The sequence below is a fragment of the Colossoma macropomum genome, unplaced genomic scaffold, assembly GCF_904425465.1.
Source record: "Colossoma macropomum unplaced genomic scaffold, Colossoma_macropomum, whole genome shotgun sequence".
In the NCBI taxonomy this organism is placed as follows: Eukaryota; Metazoa; Chordata; class Actinopteri; order Characiformes; family Serrasalmidae; genus Colossoma; species Colossoma macropomum.
Window position 1 is genome coordinate 38,583,341 of NW_023494805.1, and position 21,920 is coordinate 38,605,260.

General features: G+C 38.7%; 1 protein-coding gene across 1 annotated transcript in view; it reads left to right on the forward strand.

Annotated features, from left to right (window-relative positions):
• usp33 (ubiquitin specific peptidase 33) overlaps nt 1-21,920 on the forward strand; it is a 58,574-nt gene that overhangs the window by 717 nt on the left and 35,937 nt on the right. The window contains exons 2-6 of the mRNA XM_036596266.1: nt 10,973-11,069; nt 12,386-12,439; nt 12,734-12,796; nt 20,430-20,582; nt 20,805-20,910. Of these exons, the coding sequence (XP_036452159.1) occupies nt 10,986-11,069; nt 12,386-12,439; nt 12,734-12,796; nt 20,430-20,582; nt 20,805-20,910 (460 nt within the window). The 5' untranslated portion in view covers nt 10,973-10,985. The remainder of the gene's footprint in view (nt 1-10,972; nt 11,070-12,385; nt 12,440-12,733; nt 12,797-20,429; nt 20,583-20,804; nt 20,911-21,920) is intronic.

Below are 21,920 nucleotides of genomic sequence, written 5' to 3' on the forward strand. Positions count from 1 at the left end.
TTTGCTGATCTTGCGTCTTGAAGTTCTGCTCAGTCAGTGTAGCATTGGCTATTTTTATTATTTACATTATTCTGGGACGGTTAATGTGGAGAATAAAACTAAAATATCGCTTACAGTTAACGTTAACTCAAGCCATCGTTCGGTTACAGCGGTGTGAACATTCAAAATGTTGATGGTAGGTTGCTAGTCGTCGAGGGATCAGGCAGCTTTTTGAGACCGAGCCTTTCTCTCAAACTTCATCACGAGCTTGCGGTGAATTCGTTTGGATTTACACCGACTTTTTATTTTTAAGTGAGCTTTGCTGTGGTAAATTATGTTTTTAGCTAAAAAAAGAAATGTGTTTTTAGTGTTTGCTGTGGTAAATTCGTCGTAACAACGAATGGCTGTGAATTCTGACGTGTTTTTTTTCTCTACATTTGGCTTCTGTCTGTAAAATAGCTTTCATTTTTATCCATTTGATTAATTTATTTATCTAAGAAGGTTTTCACAACGTACAAGTCTGAAATACGCCTTCTTAAACGCCCCTTATCGTACATTTTCTTGTATATTTTGCCTCCCTGAGGTTCACTTATAACATTTCCGTAGTTTTATGTACCAAAAACAGTCATAATTATGTTTACATCACTGTTTTCAACCTCGCTTTATCCCTTAGGATTAAACTGACCGCGTTGTTTACTGCGCCTTTAAGACAGGTGTATGTAAATGAGCTCTCTTCTGACTGGCTGAGCTGTATGGTGCCTCGTAAACACTTCTTATAACTTCAGTGTAAAGGGGCGGAGCTAAACCTCTGTGGAGTAGATACATTGGTTTTCGTGACATCACAGTAACAGTGAATTCAAAACGAGTGTTTTTCCATTAGCGCAGATCGATTTGGGAGGAAATATCTAATTTTTGAGTTTTCTGACCAGCGACTGTGATTTAAATGCGATTGTTTTCTATAAATGCTGCTCCAGGTTTGTTATTTAGACCAAGAAAACCAGACTATCCGCTTTTTCTTGCTTAAGCCTTGAGCGTAGAGCATTGTGTGCCAGACTGCTGGTTAGTTGTGGTTGTGATGTCACAGCACACGACTGTTTGGTTGCTTCTGACTGGTCCAGCTCATCGACAGGCGGTTCACAGATTATTGCTATGCCACGTCATTGCTTATGCCTTGTGACGTAAGCCGAGTTAGTTTACGCTGCTGCTCAGATGAACAAATGACTCAAGCTGGCAGTAGCCATGTTTACATGCAGCCTGATAATCTGTTAATAATCCAACTAAAAGCTCAATCGGAATACAATACAATACATCCATGTAGACACCTCAGTCGGAGCAAACTAGTCCAATTGAGGCCATTCGGAATACACTTTCTTATCCGATTGATCGAGGTGGGTAATCCTGTAAATAATCCATTAAATAGAAGAATAATATCCGTGTAAACGCCTGTATCTGATTACTTTCCCTATCAGAAAGTTTAAGTCCGTTCTGATCATGTTCGTCACGTCATAGTGAAAGTTTATACCGTTCAACATGGCGGAGCAGAAACTGGTCTGCAGAGGAGACGAAGTTTATGCTCTGATCTTTAAAAGACGGCGGTGGGACGGACGTCCAGCTTATGTGTCACAGAACGCGACGTCTTCCTCTCGGCCTTCTTTAATAAGGACATGTGAAGGACGTTTTCCTGAGTCTGACATTGTTTAAAAGCAATTAAGAACACAAGCACTGCTCACTGCTGCTCATCTCACTCTGACTGGACTCACGTGATGCTGGTTGTCATGGTAACGTCTACACTAAGTGGTTTTCTACACATGCGTGTAATTTTGGATCTGATTACTTGTAGTGAGCATGTAAACAGAGATTTTCATCAGATTGTTGAGCAGAATGAGAATATAAACACCTCAGTCTGAATCTGTAATCAGATTGTGTTCAATCGAATTGGCTAAAGTCTCTGCATGTAAACAGAGCCAGTGATCGAGGGTCTGCGCTCAGTGATCGAGGGTCTGCTGTTGGTGAAGCTTTTCTGCCTGTTTTCTGCCTCATTCAAAAAACTGCTTACAACTTGAGTGTGAGTGGGTGGGGCTAAACTTCTGATGTCACAAAAACACTGATTTCAAAATGTTCTTGCAGCTTAGTATTTCTATAAATGGACCCAGTAATAAATTTTATGTTTTGAAACTTTAACAGTGTTTAGATGCCACATGGAACTCTTAATGTAGTGAGCAAAAAGCCCTCTAAAAGCTCCCTCACAGAACATTACTACAAGAAATGGTTATGATTACGATGCCCGACGCCTGAAACATCGTTTTACGACAGATTTATGATAAGGTTTTTTATCCTACAAGGCTTTTTTTAAACTAGCTATACATGCAGGGTGTTATTGGGATAAATAGAAAGATTTTTTTTTTACAGATTTTCCAATTAAACCAACGTTGCGCATGAAACTCAGTGGAGATATCTAATTTCACAGGTTGTTTAGACAACAAACAGAAGTGCCTGTGTTTGTGTTGCAGACGCAGTCATTAACATGTGAAGATATTCAGTTTGCTGAGTTTCTCTAGAGCAGCCCATTTTTCTTCAAAATGCTCCGCATGACTCTGGTTACTTCTCAATGAGCAAATTGCGCTTTAATAGCTGAGCAGTATGACGATATTTATCGTTATTGTGATGAATTACGTCACTGTATGCCACAGTATGCTTTTCTGAGCATATCGTGGACGTCGTCAGTGCTTCAAAACACGTCCTGACTGCATGTCTGATTAAAAAGAGAAATTAGTCGTGTATAATTGGATTTAGTGCACAATTGGATTCATAGTTTTTGATAGGGGTTTTAAAATGTGACATTACTTTGTTTTAAAAAATGTCAGAAAAGCGTTAACATCATGGTCACGTCACGTATCGTGTGTATATATATATATATATATATATATATGTATATATATGTATATTTATATGTCGCTGCTGTTAGAACAAAACCTTGTATCTCCATTTTTGTCATTTTTGGTTTTTGGCATAATTTGAAAAGGCATGTTGCCCTTTACATTACGTGTAAATTTTATGATGTATGGACCAAAAGAAATGGTCCAAACTGGCTTGGAAAAATGTCTGGTTCCATTGACTTACATTAAAAGTAAAGTATGTTTTTTCCTTCTCCTGTAAAGTTACCATTTTTAAGGTTTTGTTCCGACAGCAGCGACATGTATGTTTATGATACAAACAAAAATGTTCACAGTCACTTCGGGATCTTGTTGTTGTCTCTTAAGCAAAATTACTGGCATCGGAGAGACGTGTTCATTTGAAAACCAACATTTGATGACTTTTCAAACCGATACTTGACGAGTTTTATGATATTTATTGCTCTCTGGAGGAGCCGAATGATGAGATGACGTTGGGTTAACTGCACTAAATTATCCGCGTTTTATTGATTTTACTGCGTCTGTAACATCTCCGTAATGCTAATCGACATCGACAGATACACTCGTCCAAAGAGTGTGTCCTGGTCAGATTGCATGTTTGGTTGGTGTAAGTGAAAATAAGCCAACACTTCCTCTACAGGGAACACACTTCTGCACATTTTATTGCACAATTACAGTTTATGTGCTAAATTTAACATGCTTGGAAAAACAATCAACACATTAAATGTGACTTGTGCAAAAGTAATGGCACCTTTTATGCATTATGGTTCATTTTCCTCTAGTATGTTTACAAATTAATGGAAATTGTGCCCTAAAATTAGCAGAAAATGCCGTATTTTGCCAAGTTTTTTCATCTTAATCATCTTAATAATGTAGTTTGACCAGTGATGTTCAAACCTTCGCACAGGAACAATATCAGTATCGGCCCACGAGTCCCGTAATCACTGCAGTTTAAATGGAAAGGGAGTTATTGTATTTGATGATACGAAGCGACTGAATTGCACTAATTTTTGTCAATAAACTGTTTGTGAACCAGTCTTTGGCTTCTTATGACCCGTAGGCCGTAGCTTAATTTTAAATTATGCGATTCGGTAGAAGTAATACATGTTAGGGCTGCACGGTATATCAGTTATTAATCATTATTGTGATATTCGCAGCACACAGATGACTCCTCCAAGCAATTGTAGTATGTTTATTGAATTCTATGAGCATCCAGACCGATCACAGTACCAGATAAGTTTGTCTGTGGTGGTGTAGATGAGTCAAGCTAGTCATGTAATGCCACAAAAGTACATTATTTTGGTCAGAACAATGCAGGCTACTCTTTTGTGTTGTTGGTTCATCATGTTTTTACTATATATTGCAAACATGTACCAGTATGTCGCTGTTGTCTGAAGAAAACCTCGTATCTCCAAAATGGTAACTTTATAGGAGAAGGAAAAAACATACTTTACTTTCAGTGTAAGTCAATGGAACCAGACTTTTTTCCAAGTCATTTTTGGGCATTTCCTTTGAATATAAAATTTACACACAATATAAAGGACAACAGGCATTTTCAAATTATGTCAGAAACTGAAAAACGACAAAAATGGATCTGCAAGGTTTTCTTCCGCCAGCAGTGATAATCGCAGTACTTCTGTTTTATTCATGCTGTGCAGCCCTAATACAGCTTTTTACCAGGGACATAACTTGGTTCCAGCCTTTCCACATGCTGTAATTTAAACCTACAGAGCCATTTAGACCTACAGATCCATTAGAATTAGCGCGAATGTGCAGCGTGTCCGCCCATGGACTTGCTGGTAATTCAGTAACGTTTTAAAAGAGAACGTTCTGCCCTGAGCGAAATCCAGGCCAAGCTTTAAAACGTTTTATTCGATCAGCGAACCGCAGAAATGGAGAAGTGGATTCTCAGCCCATTATTTAGTTGACAGCAGCACTCTCGCAGGGCGGTGCAGCGGTTTTTTTCCCCTGTGGCTGAGCCTTCCGTGATGTTGTGCTTTGTTATTGAGTGATAAGGCATGGCCTTATCATTTTTACTGCTTTTAGCAGATTGTGTGAGTGTTTGTGTGATCCTGACTGAGCTGATAAAAGCAGTGCGCTAGACGTATGATCACTATGCGCTGAAGCGGTTGATATCAGTTGATATCTCTCGCGGGAATTTGAAAATAAGCTGCGTCACTGATCACATCAAACCAACTCAGTGGTCTAATATTTCCTTATTTTCCTTATTTTTTATTGGTTTGATGGGAAATAATTAATTGTAGAGGAACATAGTCAGATTTCTTTACAGTGGAGATGATTAATGATTGCCTGCAGTGTAACTATAGCCGTTGTATTGACTGTCCTGAATGACCGTTGTCCGGTGATTAGTGTGATTATGAAATGACAGAGGAATCATCCAATCATGGATAGATTTACAGTGGGTGGGACCAATTTCGTGCAAAGAAAACACCACTCTAGGCCTTCTTGAAGTTCTAAATGAATACAACCGGCAGCCAAAACAATGGCTTGTTAGAAATGGAAAACGGAGGCGGCAGCTGAAAGAGCCACTGTGAAAGTGCTACAAGTAAAATATATGATAATATGTCTGTCACACACATCAAGTAAAATATATAAGGTCTTTTATAAGCTCCAGATCTGCATTTAATCTAGAACCACCTTTTTCCAATATTTGGTTCCACCTTAAATGGTGCGGCAGGTACGTTCTGGTGCCAAAGAATCTTCCGTTCCACCTTAAATCCTGCAGCATTTACATTCTGTTGCCTAAATGTGCCAGAATGTATCTTCTGCACTGTTTAAGTTGAAACACAAAATTTAAACAATTTCAGGTTCGTCAGAAACCTGATGCAAATTGCCGTTAGCTTAGTGCTAATAAACTACTAGAATCCTATAGGGATGCTAGCAGAAGTCAGACGTTTTTAAACGAGTGTTGACACCAAATTGACGGCCCAAATTGTACATTTAGTAGCAGTCATGAAACCTGAATTTTGTGTACATTTTTTTAAATTATCGTGTCAACAGAGATTGTACTAGTAGCCACATCACTAAGTGGGTGGGACAAAACTTTATGCATTTGAATAAAGATAAAACAGAGATTATTTTATTCAGGAATAGCTGTAAGAGGCACAGACTAGCTGCCTATCTGGATTCAAGAGCCCTAAAATCTAAAGGACTAGTACGTAACCTCGGTGCACTAATGGACTCTGGTCTGAGTTTTAGCAGTCGTGTTAAAGCAGTTACAAAATCAGCTTTTTATCACCTTAAGAACATCAACAGTATCAGGGATGTTCTGACTAAAGCAGACCTGGTGAAGCTCATCCACACCTTTATGTCTAGCAGGATTGATCACTGTAATGGTCACCTAACTGGACTCCCACAAAAGATAATCAAACAGCTTCAGATGATTCACTTGAGTTCTCACTAGGAGTAAAAGAAGGGAACATATCACCCCATTCTTAAATCCTTACACTGGCTACCAGTTACAGAATAGGCTTTAAGGTGTTATTACTGGTCTATAAATGGCTTGTATCTGATATGCTGCAACACTATGAGCCGAGCAGAACTCTCAGATCATTAGGAACTAGTCAGTCCTGCTGAAGGCTTATTTTTAATGATTCTTCTCTTTTAAAGTCTTGTTTTAATCACGTTTCTATATAATCTGTTACTTTTTAAACTGTAATTTGAATTATCTTTGTATTTCATCACTTTTGAAGCACTTTGAACGACTGCAGTGTATAAAAGGTGCTATATAAATAAACTTGCCTTGCATGATTTATAAAGGCATATTGGGAAGTAGAGAAAGACTTCATCACGTATGCAGACTTTCTCTTTCACCATGTGAGTCCTTTAATCTGTCTTTATTGATTAGACGTGTCCAGACACTCAGAAGTGCCTGTGGCCAGTGATGTCTCGACTAGCCAGAGCAGAGCTGCTCGTTGACCCCACCACTCAAGCCGGACAACCTTTGCCTGGTTATTCAACAGGGAGACAATGAGGAAAAATGGCAAAAATGAGTTCAGAGTATCAGTGCAGAACAGTGTCTTGGGCGAGGTGGTGCCGGTGTTTTTGCCTTTAAGTGGCGCCCTTTGACCCCAAAAGGTGGCTCTGTTGTTGTAAAGTTCAGGTTGTGTCCAATGAGGAATGCACAAGGGACGCTGTTTACTGCTGAGGATAAATAACGAAGCTGTAATTGTGTTCTAGAAAAACAAGTTCTAGCCTGGAGGTTAACAGTGTTTTTCTGTTTTCTCGGGGGACGGAGCCGAAAACTATTCTTCTTCTTTTTCTAATGGAAACATGTTACTTTTTAACTTTTAATCAAGGAAAGGTCAGTAAACTGTCAGAAGTTCTCTGGCCTTTAAAAGGACCAGGGGTCGGGGTCACGAAAACTTTGAGAAAAACTTGTGAAGGTTCTTAAGACGAACGCTAAGAAGTTCGTATGTATGCAGTTCTCCAAAGAACACTTAAGAAGTTCTCAAATTTTCTCTTAAGATAATTTTAATGATTTCCGTATATTTTAGTTTGTCCGTCTGAATTTACATGACCAAATCCTAAGGCAAATTATTCAGTAACTGCATGAAATAAATGTAAATTTTTATTTTATTTATTTATTTTATTTATTGCCCTCAAATTAACAGAACATGTGTTTTATGATCTACACATATCACTATATGCTTACAATTTACTGCTGAAAGCCAAAAATCTTAGACGCTCTTTGTATTATTTTCTAAAAATCATTTTTACAGAGCAGATCAATGAAGAGACGCCATCTGTTTATAGTTTATAGCCCAGATTTGTGGAAAAACGAGTCGACTTTCAGTAGAAAAAAAAAAATTGTGAGTTCAGCTTCTTTTATTATAAAGTTTTAAAATTACATCACCCATCTGTTTGACTGGAAAGAAGACTCTCATAAGACCCCCACCTTTAGAATGTAGCTTATGAAATATGAAAGTTATGAAGAATATGACGAAGTGCGTTTTGGAACCACCGGTGGTCTCAAGGAGTTGAAGAGGTTAAGATATTCTTAAGAAAATCTTTGGTTTCTCTTGTAGTCCATTTTGCATTTTACAGCTTACCATAAAGAACAGACACAGTCTGAATTTGTATTAACGGTTATTTCCGTTATTTAGTTTGATCCACTCAGAGGAGCGAAATGGAGGAAAAATATTAAACCAAGCGTCTAAAAAAATTAGCAAACAAGAACTAGAGGTGATGGTGGAAGAAATAGCCTACAGGAAAAAAATTCCCGTCAAAAATATGATAATTGTGGGGTGACAGCTGAAAGCAAGAGACAAGGATGGTCAGGAGGAGCAGATGCAGCGCCGTGTTCAATAAATTCAGATGCTGACCTCATCAACTCTCACAGCCTAAGACAAGCATTTAAGAACATAATATTGTCAAGAAGACCACTTGTTCTTAAAATTATTCTTAAGGAAATAGGTAAGACAAAAAATAAGAGAATTCTTTAGAAGTTATTTGAAGAATAACAATTTTTTGTAACTTTTTTTCTTAGGAATAAAGATTTTCTTTCTTTCATGAATGCTACGTTAAACAAAGCATGTTTACCTTAGACGGTAATAATCGCTTTATATTCTTGGTGTCTGTGGTGCCTCTGCTGAAAAGAGATCGTTTTCACGTCATAGATGCCACAAACTTCACGAAAATAACCCTAAAAGGACTTAAATGCTCCAAAAGCTGTTTATAATCTGAAAATCAAAATGTAACCTGCGCTGGATCAGGTTAGGTGTGCAGCATAAGTTGCTTTGTTGATGTAGCCCAGTAAAAAGCGATCCACCGTTTGCTGTTAGAGCTAACTAAGCTTAAAGTTAGCCGGCTAACCGAGACTCCTCATACGCCTTCTGAATGCAACCTCAGCCCAGTGTAAAGACTTTGTTTTAATATTGAAAGGAATTTTTAAAAAGTAAAAAATATAACTGGAGTAAACAGCACATTGCAAAGTCAGTGTTGTGTCTCTTAAGTCCACAAGAGGGCGCAAGAGGGTGCCTAATGTCGTCGCCACATATGTATGTATGTGTATGTGTATATATATATATACACATATATATATATATATATATATATATATATATATATATATATATATATATATATATATATGTGGCGACGACATTAGGCACCCTCTTGCGCCCTCTTGTGGACTTGTGGATATATGTACATGTGTGTATATATATACATATGTACGTACGTACGTACATACACATATATATGTGTGTGTGTATATATATATATGTATATACATACACACACACACACACACACACACATACATACATACATACATACATACATACATATATATATTGTTGGCCGTAATCCTTGTTTATTCGTTTGAACAGACGTTTTCCACATTCAGATGTTGATTTTTATTTTTTCAATCGATTCACAGATTATATTAATTGATATGGCGAGCCCCTGCAGTGGGTTCTCCAGCCCTGCAGTACTACAGCATTGCAGCGTTTGATGTTGTCCTACATGCTGCAGATTATTAAAGGCAGAAAGCAGATAAACATAAACCAGTCCCTGGACAGCAGTGTCCTGTTGCCGCGGAGAGAAGACGTGACTATGTAAAGCTGTTGGCAGAGGATAAAACGCAAACAGTTCTGTTGGAGGCAAAAGACACGATGAGATCTGCCGAGACGGGACGAGATCTGCGCAGTACACCGTATTCTGATGTTTTCTTGAAGATGTAAACAGGGATTGACAAATATATACATTTGCACAAGCAAAAAATCAACACTAGCAGCATCTCAGAGTGTAGAATCAAATCGACAGACAGTTTATAATTCACTTAATGCAGCCTGTTGTGTTAGACAAGCGAACTGCCGACATCTTGTGGCAAAAAATACAATTTGTGGCCAAAATATAATAAACATGTTTAGCGTATATACACTGTATTTACAAATAATAAGCAAGGTTCGGTACCAAAAACTAGTCAGGGGTTTCTTTTTAAGTCCCCTACGTCCACTCCATTTTTAAAATGGCAAGTCAAATTAAGAAATCATGTCAGGGGATCCTTGTTTTTCATGATATTGTCAGCCAGAAGGGAGATTTTTATCCGTCTCAGTGATTCTTCCTCTGCTCTTAGAGTTTTGGAGTCACTGAAGATCATCTGTGACAGCGTTTTCTAAATGAGCTGCTCAAGGTAAAGAATGAATTTGTGCTGTTTGCTCTGTCATGGAAACTGACGACATGTTAGACAGAACATCACATCCATCTCAAGATCGTATTCCAGCCATGCAGATGTGAGCCTTTTCATTTGTTAGTGATCTTCGTCATTATCTAGTTCTGTTTTATTGTCATCACTGCTGCTGGCAGTAAAGGCCTATTTTTATAACCCACCCATTACAGCAGACCACGAAGAAATGTTTAGAGTTCACAGTGTAATGTGAAAATTACAGTCATCGAATTCTGACAAAATCTGGTTTGATGCAGTTAATTGTGTCCCAAACTGACTCCATTTTATCAGCTCCACTTACTATATAGGTGCACTTTGTAGTTCTACAGTTACAGACTGTAGTCCATCTGTTTCTCTGCATACTTTGTTAGCCCCCTTTTACCCTGTTCTTCAGTGGTCAGGACCCCCATGGACCCTCACAGAGCAGGTACTATTTGGGTGGTGGATCATTCTCAGCACTGCAGTAACACTGACGTGGTGGTGGTGTGTTAGTGTGTGTTGCGCTGGTCTGAGTGGATCAGACACATCAGTGCTGCTGGAGTTTTTAAACACCTCGGTGTCGCTGCTGGACTGAGAATAGTCCACCAACCAAAAATATCCAGCCAACAGTGTCCTGTGGGCAGCGTCCTGTGACCACTGATGAAGGACTAGAGGATGACCAACACAAACCGTACAGCAGCAGATGAGCTATCGTCTCTGACTTTACATCTACAGGGTGGACCGACAAGGCAGGAGTGTCTAATAGAGTGGACACAGTGAGTTTACACAGCAGTTTAATTGCAATTTGCGACTTGAGTCATGAGTCTCTCTCTCTCTCTCTCTCTCTCTCTCTCTCTCTCTCTCTCTCTCTCTCTCTCTCTCTCTCTCTCTCTCTCTCTCTCTCTCTAAGCTGAGACAGAGCGATGCCGGCCAGCTCGAGCTGTGACTGTCTGCACCTGGAGTGCGTCGGAGAAATCACTAAAGAAGAGCTCATTCAGAAGTCCCATGTGAGTCCCCACTCCGTCCACCATAACCCTCGTCCCTCTTTCAGTCCTTCTCTTTATCTCTCACGCCTGTGTTGCAAGACACAGTGACCCTCTTTAATGTTTAACTTCAACAGGGCAAATAATATGGTGTTGGTACCTGGTTATGGGTGATAAAGCAAAAATGTAATATTGTGACACTTGAAATAGTTCTAGTACCAAATAAATTCAGTATTACACTATTTGCCAAATATATCTCAGTGTTTTGGTGCTGTTGGACCTCATATCTCCAAAATGGTAACTTTACAGAAGAAGGAAAAAAAACATATTTTACTTTTAATGTAAGTCAATGGAACCAGACATTTTTCCAAGTTTCTTTTCGTCTGTTCATCTTCAAATTTACACACAATATAAAGGACAAAAAAACACTGAAAAACTGCAAAAATGGAGATACGAAGTTTTGATCCAACAGCAGCGATTTATTGATAAAGAGGAAAAATTATACAATTGCTAAAAATATAAGAAAATATGATGTAATTAAAACAGATAATAACAATCAGTTACTTGTTACTGTGCAGGTGTGATATCACTGGTTGTTGCATTTGGACTCAGCAGCTGGTCAAAATTTTCTTCAACCCTTTAATGTCTGTATCTCATATTTAAATTTGTTTTGGTTTATATGAGCTCGACTGAGCACAGAAGAAAATTAACAAATGGATTAACCTGTGTGAATAAAAATCACTTACTTATTATGCTAAATTTAGTTTTTTGGTTGTGTGACTGCTGATTTTTAACAAAACAATAAGAAAATCCAATCCAGTCCAAAAAAATTTATTGTGAATGTTTTATAAAAAAAAAAAAACTTAATGTGATTGTGAAAATATATTTTGTACTTGTGAAATACTTTATATTTTGAACTTGTATCCAGCTGTAACCACCTCCACTCAGACTGCAGCTGTAATTGATATTGTTTTTAGCTTATTTTTATTTAGTTTTCTTTTAGTCATTTGGTTAGATTTTATTATTTTGCTTGATAAAACTAATGAACCAGTAAAATTAATAATTTTAACTATTTTGCTCATATATATTATATTTTTTTCAACCACTTTTTGTTGTTTTTCTTGCTCAGCTGCGTTGCTAATGATAGGCACCCTCAGTGTATTCAGAGTTTAAATAAAGGGCGCATAGTTGCTTGACATTCATTCGAGGTATAATAATAATAATGATTCATCATGATAACACATCGTCGTATTTCCAGCTCCTAAAGCTACTTGTCTAATGTTTTGAATGGCGCTGGGCGTTAATGTAATGTAATGCAATATAATGTGTTGCATTTTCAGGGCCAGTGTCAGGACTGCAAAGTCGGGGGACCAAACCTCTGGGCCTGCCTGGAAGTAAGTGAGCTGATGACAACCTGCACTGTGTAGTGCTTTATGTCTTTTGTTATGTTTTCATTGTGATAATATCCATAGTTGTTATTATATTGTTGTTATATTGTTATATTGTTTTATTACGTTCCAGCTGTACTGTATAACCACATACATATACTGCTCATACGTCCATAAAGTGATATGTGGTACAAATATTGATATATGTACTTGTGATGTATATGTTTTATAGGAAATAGCGTTTGTTTGGATATAGTTTCTTTACCTAATATTCACTCTGTTTGTGTATGTTCCATCCAGAATGGCTGTGCATATGTTGGCTGTGGAGAGTCTCATGCTGACCACAGCACTGTCCACTCTCAGGTTAGTGTGCTGGAGGTACATTTTATTTTTTAAATCCTGTGCTACAAATTCAAAGCGTCAAAGTTGACGCATTGATAATGTTAATTAATTACATGAAAATATGTATTTTTAAATTGCTTAAAGAAATATAAACTATATAAACTGATTATGATGATTAAATCAACGCGCAGACTAGTTTTGTATGAATGGGTCTTCTGTGCTCTGATCTATAATCAGGAAATCCAGTCCTGGTTCAGTTGTACATTTACAGCAGTGAGTTGATGTGACACGGGCATATTTTTTTAACATATTTAAAATTTATTTGTTTATTTTTCCTTTTATTTTGATGTGACAAAAACATATTAGAGATGCTAAACTTTACTGTAAAATACCCAGAATTTGAAATAATGAATACATCAATATTTTAGGGCCGTTACCTGGTTAAAATAGATTATTCGTTTGAAAAAAAAATAAACAGTTAAAAATGTACATTCTCGATGAGTTTGTGTTGGCGATTACTGATGATGATAACCTGTGAATACCCTGATTATTATAAAGCCGTGTTGAGCAGTCTGAACATTCTCCACCAGGTGGAGCCATTGGCTGGAAAAAAGACCAGCAGGATCTTATGATTCACTTGTGTTTGTATTTAGTTATAGATTGCATGTACATTATTGCTCAGTTGATCAGCAGAATAATTGCTGTATATAGTTACTTACTTAGCTATTAATATAATCAATAATGACAGCTCTAAGATATGAATTCATAATGTTTTATCAAGTTTTATCCATTAAAATTGTTGTTGTCTGAGTACATGTAGCTGTAATGAAATGCTCTGCTTTTTAAATGGGGGAAAAAAAGCAAAAAAAAACAAAAAAAAAACAAAAAAAACAAAATCATAATAAAACCTGAAAATAGAAAAATAAACAACATCTTCCTTTAGGCTCAAATTTGCAAAATTAAGACAAAATCCCAATTAACAGTGCAAAATAATGCGATTAAATAATAAATTCATTATTTTAATTATTCGAGAGCCCTAATTAAAATGTATTTTTCCAGAATGCATTGTAAACATCCTGATAACAGCAAAAAGTGTTCTCATTTTCTTTTCTGATTATCTTCTATCCTTGAATTACACATTACAAACGCATCATTTCTCTGCTAATATTGATGTGCCATCAAATACGGAGAGTGCCGCAGTGCTCTTTATGGTAAAACAGTGGACTGTGGTTGAAATGGCACTCAGCCATGAGTACAGCGGTCATACATTAGTAATCAGTGTTCACTGATAGAGCCGTCTGCTTACAGCTCTGGTTCGTGTATCTGCACTTAGGCCTGTTGGAGAGAGAGTGCGGTGCGGTGCAGAGTGGCTGCTCCACTAACCTACATTAGTTCCAGAGTGATGCATTTTCTTGAGATGCTTTATAAAAAGGTCTAAAACCAGTTCAGGCCGCACCCAGACACATGGGCTTCTCTTAAGGACGAGTGTGAAGAGTATTGTATCAATATCTTAAATCTAGTCACCATATCTAATATTCCTCATTTTACAACTGCTGTAAGCTCATTATGAGAATATTTCTTATATTCTTCTATTTAACTTATTTCTGGACATTTTTGCTTGTTTTTAGTGATTTTAGTAAGTGATCTCACTATATTGACCGATAATATTTCTTCTTTCAAGCATATTTCTTACAACACACAAAATTGTCTGCCAATATATTGAGATAATTTGACTAAAATGACTAAAAGCAAGTAAAATGCCCAGACACAAGTTAAATAATCTTATAATAAGTTTACAACAATCTTAAAATGAGAAATATTAGAGATGTTCACTAGATTTAAGATCATTTCACTTCATGATACCATTTTTTGCAGCGCACCGTTCACATAGTCGAGGGTTTTACAGCCCAAAGCCGCCACAGGCTCATATTTTTCAGGACAAGGATGAGATCTGTGTTTAAATGAGAGAGATGGGAGTTAATTAGGGTTATTATTCCCCTGAGAGCAGCAAGTGTGCGTTCATATGAATCAGAGACAAAGAGAAACAGGAAAAAATGATGAGAGATCCATGAGTGCAGCTCTTCTGGCTGTAATGTTTTTTAGGGATGTCCTGATCTGACCTGAGCCTGACCGATATGTTGGTTAGCTGATAATATCAGCCGATATTACCCGCTAAACTGGATCGGTACTGACAAATATTATTATTATTATTATTATCATTATTAAGTGCTTTCAAGTTGTTGACCATATGGATAGTGTTTTCCCTAAATATCATCTCTTCTCTTTGGGTCCTCAGGCTTCTTGATGGCTGGTTCATGAATTGACAGATATATCTTCAAAAATATGCCAGCTGTTTTAATCGTGACAAAGTCTTGGATGGCTGTGTCACTGGGAGCCCAGTATGAGGCGACTACTGTATAACTGTTTAATATCACTGTTATACAGTAATACATAGTAATACAGAATATTCTACATACAGAAAGAGTTTTAAGATTAAACTGGTGACATGGTTCCCAACAGTGTTAGGAAAATGTTATTAAATTTTATTATATTACTTGATATTTATTTTGTCTTTTAATTATTCTTGATTTAATTATTATTTAGTAATGGCTATAATTGTCACTATTGTCGATGGTAATTTGACCGGCACAGTGATGGAAAACAAGGTTTTAATTCAGTGCTTTGGTTTGTTATTGGTTGTTTCAGATCAGTTTCGAGGTGAATTTTGTTTGAGTCGAGTCAATTTTAGATTCAGAACTTGATATTGTGGTTCAGGTCAGGCTTGGCCAGAATTTAGTTTGACTCGAGTCAGTTTGAGATTCAGAACTTGATATTGTGGTTCAGGTCAGGCCTGGCCAGAATTTAGTTTGACTCGAGTCAGTTTTAGATTCAGAACTTGATATTGTGGTTCAGGTCAGGCTTGGCCAGAATTTAGTTTGACTCGAGTCAGTTTGAGATTCAGAACTTGATATTGTTCAGGTCAGTTTTGGCCAGAATTTTGTTTGACTCGAGTCAGTTTTAGATTCAGAACTTGATATTGTGGTTCAGGTCAGGCCTGGCCAGAATTTAGTTTGACTCGAGTCAGTTTTAGATTCAGAACTTGATATTGTGGTTCAGGTCAGGCCTGGCCAGAATTTAGTTTGACTCGAGTCAGTTTGAGATTCAGAACTTGATATTGTGGTTCAGGTCAGGCTTGGCCAGAATTTAGTTTGACTCGAGTCAGTTTGAGATTCAGAACTTGATATTATGGTTCAGGTCAGTTTTGGCCAGAATTTTGTTTGGCTCGGGTCAGTTTCACATTCAGAACTTGATGCTGCAGTTTATCAGGTCAAGTTTCTGCATGATTTTGTTGAGTTCGGGTCAGACTTGACTCCAGACTTAATGTGGTTCGGGTCAGTTGTGGACAGAATGTTATTGAGCTTGGGCTGTGTCGGACTCAAAATTTGACGATGCGGGTCGAGTTCGGCCAGAATTTTGTCGTACTTGGTTCAGGCCGGATCAAAGCTGTAGCTCTGTCTCACTGCTGTAGACGTCCACATGACATGCAGGCAGCGTCCCTCTTTACACAGACACTGCATTAGTACACAAAGCATGTTGCAGTAATGGAATAACAGTGAGAGGTGAATGGAGCGCTGCGCTGGTCTATCGCCGCACTTCTATCTATCCTATAAACCCGCAACTCGTTCACTCAGCCTGCTTTGTGCAGAGTCACGGCGAGCTGCTCACTCAGTTCAGTCTGGCTGGAACTGAAGGCTTCAGTCGATCTGGCTCTAAATATTTCATGCCCCATCAAAAGCAGCCGGCCGGATGGCTGAGCGTGCCAGATTTCAGCAGGGTGTGTGTGGGTGGGTGTTTCTTTTGTCTCTTTTTGGTGCAGCCCATAAATGATGTAGGAGGCCATGTACAGTGTGTAAAAGTGCATCTGCTGTTCAGAGTGGAAGCTCGTCCACTGCTGATGAATAATGTAGTGACCACTGAACTGCAGCTGCTGCCTTTTTGTGAGTCTTTGTGAGTGTACTGGAGTATTCAGTTAACTCTTTAAGGACGAACGTCGTGCCTGTGACCCGTTCATAACTTTTTGTCTTTAAACTTGAATAACTTCACAAAGGTTTCAGATATCAACAAACTTCAAAGTCTGTGTTAGACTAGAGGAGCTGGTCTTTCCGACAGTAAGCCATGTGTTGTAGTAAGCATCGCATTTCCCTACGAAATCCCAGGCGTGATGAACTCTACATCTGCAGAGTCTTCTTCATTGCCTTCCTGTAGGATTACAGTGTATACCAGGGGTTGGCAACCCAAATGTCTAAAAGAGTCATTTTGTCCTTTCAACAAAAATCAAACCACCTTCATAGCCAGAACAAGTTTTATTGGTTTTACCACCTTGGCTGTAAATATGTCTCAGTATGTGCTGATGTACTAGTATAGGCAAAAAAATATAATATAAACAAAAACGCAGACTTACTTTGCTCTGCTTTAAGCTTTAGCTCAGCTATAGCTGCTTTTCTCGCATCTCCGGCAGGAAACTTTTCCTCAAAAGTAGAACGGTTTTTGCAAAATGTCTCTCTACATTTGACTGTTTAAGAGGATGAAGTTGCTTCTCATTCGCCAGATTCTTGTTCTAATTTTCCTGTTCTACCTTAAATGGTGCATGAGGCGCCAGATTGTAACTGCTGCATCGTTTAAGGTGGGAAGGGAAAATTCGAATGAGAAGCTGGCGAATGAGAAGCGACTTCAGCTTCACGACTTTTTACTGTTTGACAGTTTCTCGTTGCAGATTAAACGTAACAGGAAACCAGCTGGAGTGATTATAAACACAAATAAGTCCATTCCCAATTCCACAAATAAACCCGTCTCCAAGTTATCGATATTCGTCTTAAATCTTTCTCTTTGCCATTTTTCTTTGGCTACTAGCTAGACGAGACTTCAGGGTTAAAGGGTGAATTAGCAGTTCTACATTAACTCCAGAGTTTAAGACCATTTATTATTTAAACTGTGTTGAACGATCAGCAGAGCTTTATTTTACTGCAAAGGAGGATTATTTTATTTTTACCTGAAAATCTGATTCTGCCGTGGAGCCACAACAGGGCAGTAAAAGAGCCGCATACAGCCCTGGAGCCACATGTTGCCGACCCCTGGTGTATACAGGTTGATGTTCAGTTCGGAGACTCTTCCACTGCAATTCAAAACTGCCTCTAAAGTTGGCTTGTTGCATCATGCTAGCGGGTCAATCACAACTGTTGAAAGACTTCAAAACGTTTGACTTCTGACTTTCAGAAAGCAGGATTTAGTTTGAGATGGGTGCTGGAAAAAAACTACTTATCTTTGATTACTCCACAGTCTGTAGCGGTTAGTAAAGGTACCAACTTCCAGCACCTCACACTCATTTATCATTTAAGCCACGCCCATTTCCTTTAATTTAAAAGAAGGCATGATTCAGGAGTTGGTATCGAAGTCAGGATATCGGTATTGAACAGATTTGAATGATACCCTGTTCAAAAGTGCATTGAACGTTGGAATATCCAGCGGCCGGTGGCACCAGCTCTGCGTAAGTTCGAATGTAGGCTAGTTGGAACGCGAGTGTTTACTAAGTTCAGGTTTATGAATTACTAAATCAGAACGGGTTGCACCACACAAACTAGTTTTAACTTAGTTTAGTAGTTACTAAATATTTACACCACCCCCCCTCAGCAGGTGTAAGTGTTAGGGAAGCCATCAGAAACCACCAAAAAGACCAAAAACATTACTTTTTTGGTTAACTTAGCTAAAAACTCTAAATGCTATACACTGTGATTTTGCTTACAGCTCTAATCATCGCCCTGGTTTGGATTCTGATCATGAAGCTAAACACCCACAGCTCCAGCTCAGTGAGACTCACCCAAACGGCTAAACTGAGGCTGCTGTCGTGTCGGTCAGCCAGAAAACGGCAATTAAAAAGCTGCATATTTGGTTGTCTAAGGGAAATATTAAAAAATAAACAGACAGTGGCTGTAGATAATTAGTTTTATTCAGTTTAACCTGTGCACATCGTTCTCTTTAGATAGATGGATGGATAGATAGGTAGGTAGGTAGGTGGATGGATAGATGGATAGGTAGGTAGGCAGGTAGGTAGGTGGATGGATAGATGGATAGTTAGGTAGGTAGGTAGGTGGATGAATGGATAGATGGATAGGTAGGTAGGTAGGTGGATGGATAGATGGATAGTTAGGTAGGTAGGTGGATGGATGGATAGATGGATAGGTAGGTAGGTAGGTGGATGGATGGATAGATGGATAGGTAGGTAGGTAGGTGGATGGATAGATGGATTGTTAGGTAGGTAGGTGGATGGATGGATAGATGGATAGGTAGGTAGGTAGGTAGGTGGATGGATGGATAGATGGATAGGTAGGTAGGTAGGTGGATGGATAGATGGATAGGTAGGTAGGTAGGTGGATGGATGGATGGATAGATGGATAGGTAGGTAGGTAGGTAGGTAGGTGGATGGATAGATGGATAGGTAGGTAGGTAGGTGGATGGATAGATGGATAGGTAGGTAGGTAGGTGGATGGATAGATGGATAGTTAGGTAGGTAGGTAGGTAGGTGGATGGATAGATGGATAGTTAGGTAGGTAGGTAGGTGGATGGATGGATAGATGGATAGGTAGGTAGGTAGGTGGATGGATAGATGGATAGGTAGGTAGGTAGGTAGGTAGGTGGATGGATAGATGGATAGGTAGGTAGGTAGGTAGGTGGATGGATGGATAGATGGATAGTTAGGTAGGTAGGTAGGTAGGTAGGTGGATGGATAGGTAGGTAGGTAGGTAGGTGGATGGATGGATAGATGGATAGGTAGGTAGGTAGGTAGGTAGGTGGATGGATAGATGGATAGGTAGGTAGGTAGGTGGAAGGATAGATGGATAGTTAGGTAGGTAGGTAGGTAGGTGGATGGATAGATGGATAGTTAGGTAGGTGGATAGACGGATAGGTAGGTAGGTGGATGGATGGATGGATAGATGGATGGATAGATAAATAGATAGGTAGGTAGGTTGGTAGATAGGTAGGTAGATAGATAGACAGACAGACAGACAGATAGATAGATGTGTTATTGATCCCGAAGGACATTTTAGGCTGGATATTTTTGTTCTATTGAAAAAGTCAGAGCAGCTGCTGCCGCGTTACCATGGCAGCGGGTTTGAAACCAAATGAAGTAAAAAGGATAGTTTGAAATGAACTAGTGTAACTAAGGACATGGTAAAGACTTCACGCACAAACTTAAGTATAAACCTACGCAAAAACCTGGTGCAACTCAGTCCAGGTTTACTACGGACGTCAGAAACAAATTGTGTTAGCGTTTACATGCTAATAAGCTGTTCAGTTACAGTGTTACAGCCTTTGGAATTTACTTCACATTCATTTGTATTTAAAGCTTGAATGAACTGCTTTTGCACTATTATTATCAGTTCAGTGGTTGGAATTCAGGTCATATTTAATAAATTCTAAAGCCTGAAATGAGCTGGTTTTGCAATATCGTTACCCATAACAGTTATAAGGCCTTATGAGGGCATTTTGCTAAGTACCATAAACACCTCGATTGCTTGAGAGAGCAGATTGCTCTGAGCCTAAAATGTCCCAGGGTCCCTTTTTTCACCATCTAGCCCCTCCATGTCCCTCCCTGCAGGAGACGCGGCACAACCTGACAGTCAATCTGACCACGCTGAGGGTGTGGTGTTACGCCTGCGCCAAAGAAGTCTTCCTGGACAGGAAATTGGGGCCTCCCACCCTGCTGCCCGGTGCCGTCCAGCCCATGTCCCCCCTGCAGACTCCCATCCAGGTAACACCCACTTCTCCTACACTTTCCCACTTTATTAGAACCTGTCCACAGTCTATTAGAAACATAAACCACGGATTACCACTTTATGAGCTCGGCCTGCTTCATAGGTCTGGTGTATAACGTGTACAGTTACAGACTGTAGACCATCTGTTCCTGCCCAGTTTGTCAGCCCCCCCCCTTCATCACCGGTCAGATTCTGAGTGTGAATCTGTGTATTCTCAGGAGCCCGCGGCCCCTGGCAGCCCAACGTCCCTGAGAGTTCCCCCAGCTGGAGCCTGTGAGGATCTGGACATGGAGACTGAGGAGGAGGACGATTTGAAAACCAGAGGTACTGAACGTGGCCTGGCTTACTGAAAACTCTGCTGCTTTTAGCCTTTCTGACAAAAACCTCCATTATGCCAAGCCAACAAGCTGCTACCCTCTTTTTAACTTCTCCTCATTTAGAGCTGCTGTGTTATTTAACATTCATCACAAGCATCAATGTGCTGTGGTCCGTCTGCTACACCATAATTTTTAAGGCACAGTTCAGCAAAAAATCTAATTTAGTCATTTTCCCCTTATTCCAAATTTAGTTTGATGTCCAAAGTTTGCTTCTTGCGCTGGAGACACAAAGTTAATGTACATCAGCATTTCGCTGTTGTCGGAACGAAACCTTGTATCTCCAAAATGGTAATTTTACAGGAGATGCAACAAACCTACTGTACTTTTAATGAAAGTCAATGGAACCAGACGTCTTTCCAAGTCATTTTGGGCCGTTTCTTTTGGTCCATTCATTATTAAATTTGCACTCAATGTATAAAGCAGCAGGCATTTTCAAATTAAGTCAAAAACAGAAAAACAACAAAAATGGAGATATGAGGTTTTCTTTTGACAGCAGCAATTTAAAGGTTAGTAGTGCTGTAATCAAGACTTCAGAAGGTATTTAAGTTTTTTGGCACCACCAAGAAGTTAAAACATAAATAATATACTGTAATTATTTATTCGTAGTATTTTCTTTATTATTTCTGTCTGAGATTTTATCACCGTGTTTCAAATACAAGCCATTTTGGGATCTTAATGTTGTTATAATTTCATTTTTAATGTTTTTTGTATCCCAGTCATTAAGGAGTCATCTCCATTTATCGTGCAGAACACATCTGACATTTATCATTTTTCAGTTTCTTACTAGTCAGTTGAAAACTGTGAAGTAGTAAAATACTAGTTTCATAACCACATAATTTCATACATGTGTCTGCAACATTTTTCATGTTTTATAATTACAGTTTCACACTTTTTTGAGTGTTGCTAATGTTGCTAGCAGTAAAAGCTAATTTCCACCAATTAGCATTGTGCAGACCT